General features: G+C 38.5%; 1 protein-coding gene and 1 long non-coding RNA gene across 2 annotated transcripts; both read right to left on the bottom strand.

Annotated features, from left to right (window-relative positions):
* Positions 1-349: 349 nt before the first annotated feature.
* On the bottom strand, positions 350-1212 carry LOC108829498 (uncharacterized). The gene is made up of 3 exons (XR_001945990.2): positions 1081-1212; positions 776-986; positions 350-697 (listed from the first exon to the last, which is right to left on the bottom strand). It is a non-coding gene; the product is annotated as an uncharacterized LOC108829498 (long non-coding RNA).
* Positions 1213-1227: 15 nt separating this feature from the next.
* LOC108829499 (uncharacterized) lies at positions 1228-2500 on the bottom strand. The gene is made up of 3 exons (XM_018603148.2): positions 1691-2500; positions 1475-1599; positions 1228-1389 (listed from the first exon to the last, which is right to left on the bottom strand). The coding sequence occupies exons 1-3, from the start codon at positions 1915-1917 to the stop codon at positions 1358-1360; spliced, it is 384 nt and encodes a 127-aa protein (XP_018458650.1). The 5' UTR covers positions 1918-2500; the 3' UTR covers positions 1228-1357.
* Positions 2501-3335: the final 835 nt, after the last annotated feature.

The following is a 3335-nucleotide window of genomic DNA, read 5'->3' as shown; positions in this document are numbered from 1 at the left end:
ATTCGATAACGAAATTGTCGTAAAACGCTGGTTGTAAATCACATTTCGACGTAAAATTGTCGTAAAGTGTCCTTAATTTACGACGAAAGTTGTCGCCGTAAGAGAGAAGTAAATATCGGTTGTAAAATTGACTTAAATATTCAAAGTAAACACATTGTTAATATGACGTAAATATTACGACCATTGAACATCGGTTCGTTGCTTTTTCGTCGTAAACATTTACGTCGAAATGGTTTTTTATTCGTCGCAATTTTACATCGAACTAACAACTATTCATTTAGTTTTAATTAATCCGAAAAATAAAATATAAAATTATTTTAAATTTAAATTTAAATTTTAAGAAAAATAATAATTTAAAATTCTGAAATTAAAAACTGCATAAATAAAAGAGTTATAATTTTTTACATAAAAAGCTAGAAAAAGAAAATATTATACAAAAAAACTAGGGAAGCTCTTCTCTGAAAAAGTCTCGGACATTGGATTGCTTTAAGTCCACAGCTTCATGTTTCGCAGTACGGCTCGGTGGACGGTTGAGTGCCTCTCGTCTAGCCCGCAACATCTCCTGCATCCGCGGATTTCCATCCACCATAAGATCGAGCTTTTTCTGTATCATGTCTCTAGGCATAGGACGATGTCACCCGTGAAACATCGTTTACAAATCCTATGCCCAAGATCCGTCCTCTTTTTTAGGGATAACCTGTTTTTTCAAAAAAAATTAATAAAATAATGTAAAATATTAAACGCAATGAATATTAAATAAATGAAAAATTTATACCTGTTCGTAAATGGTGTCCAACTCGACGGTTGACAACTCAACGAATACCATCGGGTGACTACTCTATGAGCTGAGTTTGGCGTTCAGCAATCCGAGCTGTGACATCACTGTGAATCTTCTCGGAACGAAGATCCACAAAAACTCCACCTCTCGAGTGGGTTTCCCGAAAATGGTCAAGAAGCGATGGCAACACTCTGTTGTTCCTTTTGGCCTGCAAAAAAAAGTTAGGTAGATAGAATTATATATATAATTAATAAATATTACTGAAATTAAATAGAAAATTAAATAGAAAATTAACTGTTTACCATGTTCAAACGAACAACGGCATGTGGTGTTTGCCCGATACTGTGGACTATTGGCAAATAGCCGTCCTCATCCTTCGTCATCTGAGAAGAAGAGCATTGTGCAGCAATCCGGATGGAGTGGGGGTCATCCCAATACATAATGAGTTCGTCCCATACCTCCTTTGTGAGACCGGGGGGTCTAGCTTCGTAGCCCCGCTTCTCATAAATGATTTTCCAGTCAGAGACGGTATTGTAGAGGCGCTTCTTCGCCTTCTCGTTGAACTTCTTATTGACTTGCTCATTGATTCCAGTGGACCAGTTCCACTTTTGCTTCAAATGGAAATTTTAAAAATTAAATAATATCAATTAGTAAATAATTTTTAAACATTATAAAAATGTAAATAAAGAAACTAACCGTAAAAGATTTGAACATGTGGTTCTGACGTGCCTCGGGTGTGCATCCAGTTTGGATGAGGTTCACTGAAGTAGGTTTTGATCGTTTCGGAAACACTCCTTTCGATACGACTCTCGCTACCAAACCTGAAAATTATAAGAAAACAGTTAAATTCATAAGAAAAAATTAAGCAAAATAAAGAATAATTATTTAATTAAACCAAAAAATGTTCCATACCAGAAAGTTCCTGGTGGTAGATTGGGGTCTAAGACATCTAAACCTTCTTGATCCGGTTGTGTGAGAAGGTCCTCAACAGTGTAGTGAGCGTAGGGTGCATCCGGCGGCACCTCCAAATCAGGATGTACTCCGCCTCCAGGAGCAGGAGCAGCCTGAGGAGCCGCCTGAGGAGCCGGTGGAGGAGACTTCCAAGGAGCCAGGGGACAAACCGGAGGAGGAACTGGCATAGGAGAACGAATAGTGGATCCTCTCGTCTGAGATTCTGGAACATACTCCGGAGACGTAGATGGACCTGCAGATGAAGAACATGCATGATCTCCTATCCTGAATGTCTGACTATAATGCGGTGCACCATGATTTCTACAAGCTATCTAATTTAAAAACATCCCGTGTTTTGGATTACATCATTTTTACGACAAATATTGTTTATGTCGAGTTAAAGCCGTCCTGTGTTTTCTTTTACGTCTATCTTACAATGACCCCATGCTTAATCCCTAAATCCCAAATCCTTAAACCCTAAACACATGACAGTCGTGACTCTTCATGTCTGTTAACTTTTGATCTTATGAAATGCATCTTGACATATTCGAAACATAACCATCAGAGAACTTCACTTCTGATGTTACCCAGTTGAACAACGACGTCTTTGCTTCTGACGACAATCTGAATATAGGAACTGAAACTTTTCCATTGCTTTTAATATGCAACTCACTTCTTGAGAAAATATCTGGTAAGTCCTCCCTTGACTTTCTATTGTCTTTTGTTTTCCGTGGGACGTTCAATAATGTGTTCATGATGTTGTCGAAAATGGTCTTCGATACGAATTGTTAAGAGGGATAAATTGGCGATGGCAATCAAACAAACTTGTCTTCCTACCATGCTTCAACCAAAACGCATATGTCGTACCAAGACAATATGGACAAGCTAATCTTCTATGTGTAGTCCATCCAGAAAGCATCCTGTAAGCAAGGATGTCACTTATGGCCATATAACCATTGCTCGCATCGTAAAATTGGTTTTCGTTGAACAATCATACGTGTTCACCCCAACAGACCACAAGTCCTTCAACTCATGTATCAATGGTTGAAGAAATACATCCAGAGACCACTTGGGATGTTTGGAACCAGGAATTAATATGCTCATGAATAAAAATGCACGTTCCATGCACAGCTCCGGTGGCAGGTTGTACGGCGTAAGAATCACAGGCCATAATGAATATTGCATTCCAGACATTCCAAATGGACTAAATCCATATGTGTATAACCCAAAATAAACATTCCGACTATTACTTGCGAAATCTGGGTGTACCTTGTTGAAATGTTTTCATGCTCTTGCATCTGATGGATGAACGATCTCACAATCTTTATGAACATGTTCTGCATGTCATCTAATCGCTCCAGCAGTCTCCTGAGATTGATATAACCGTTTCAGCCTATCATTAATTGGTAGGTATCACATCCTTTGGTATGGTACCCTATTCATCAACGTCCTTGTGGTTTGAATCTTGGCTTCTTGCAAAAACGACGCTCTTCTAGCTTCTCATCATCTTTCCAATAGGTCATGCGATTGTCTATGCAAATGTCTATCATCTCCGATGGCAATCCAAGACTATGAACCAATTTCTGAATCTCATAATAAGATTCAG

Source organism: Raphanus sativus, chromosome 2, assembly GCF_000801105.2.
Source record: "Raphanus sativus cultivar WK10039 chromosome 2, ASM80110v3, whole genome shotgun sequence".
Lineage (NCBI taxonomy): Eukaryota > Viridiplantae > Streptophyta > Magnoliopsida > Brassicales > Brassicaceae > Raphanus > Raphanus sativus.
The sequence above is the reverse complement of the archived record's forward strand: the minus strand, read 5'-3'. Positions and strand labels throughout refer to the sequence as shown.

Excerpts from the sequence above, each read along its gene's own strand:
- LOC108829499 (XM_018603148.2), bottom strand. The coding sequence starts at position 1,917 with ATGCCAGTTCCTCCTCCGGTTTGTCCCCTGGCTCCTTGGAAGTCTCCT. Across the intron at positions 1,600-1,690 it reads CTACCACCAGGAACTTTCTG|GTTTGGTAGCGAGAGTCGTA; the intron begins GTATGGAACATT and ends TATAATTTTCAG. Across the intron at positions 1,390-1,474 it reads ACATGTTCAAATCTTTTACG|CAAAAGTGGAACTGGTCCAC; the intron begins GTTAGTTTCTTT and ends TTCCATTTGAAG.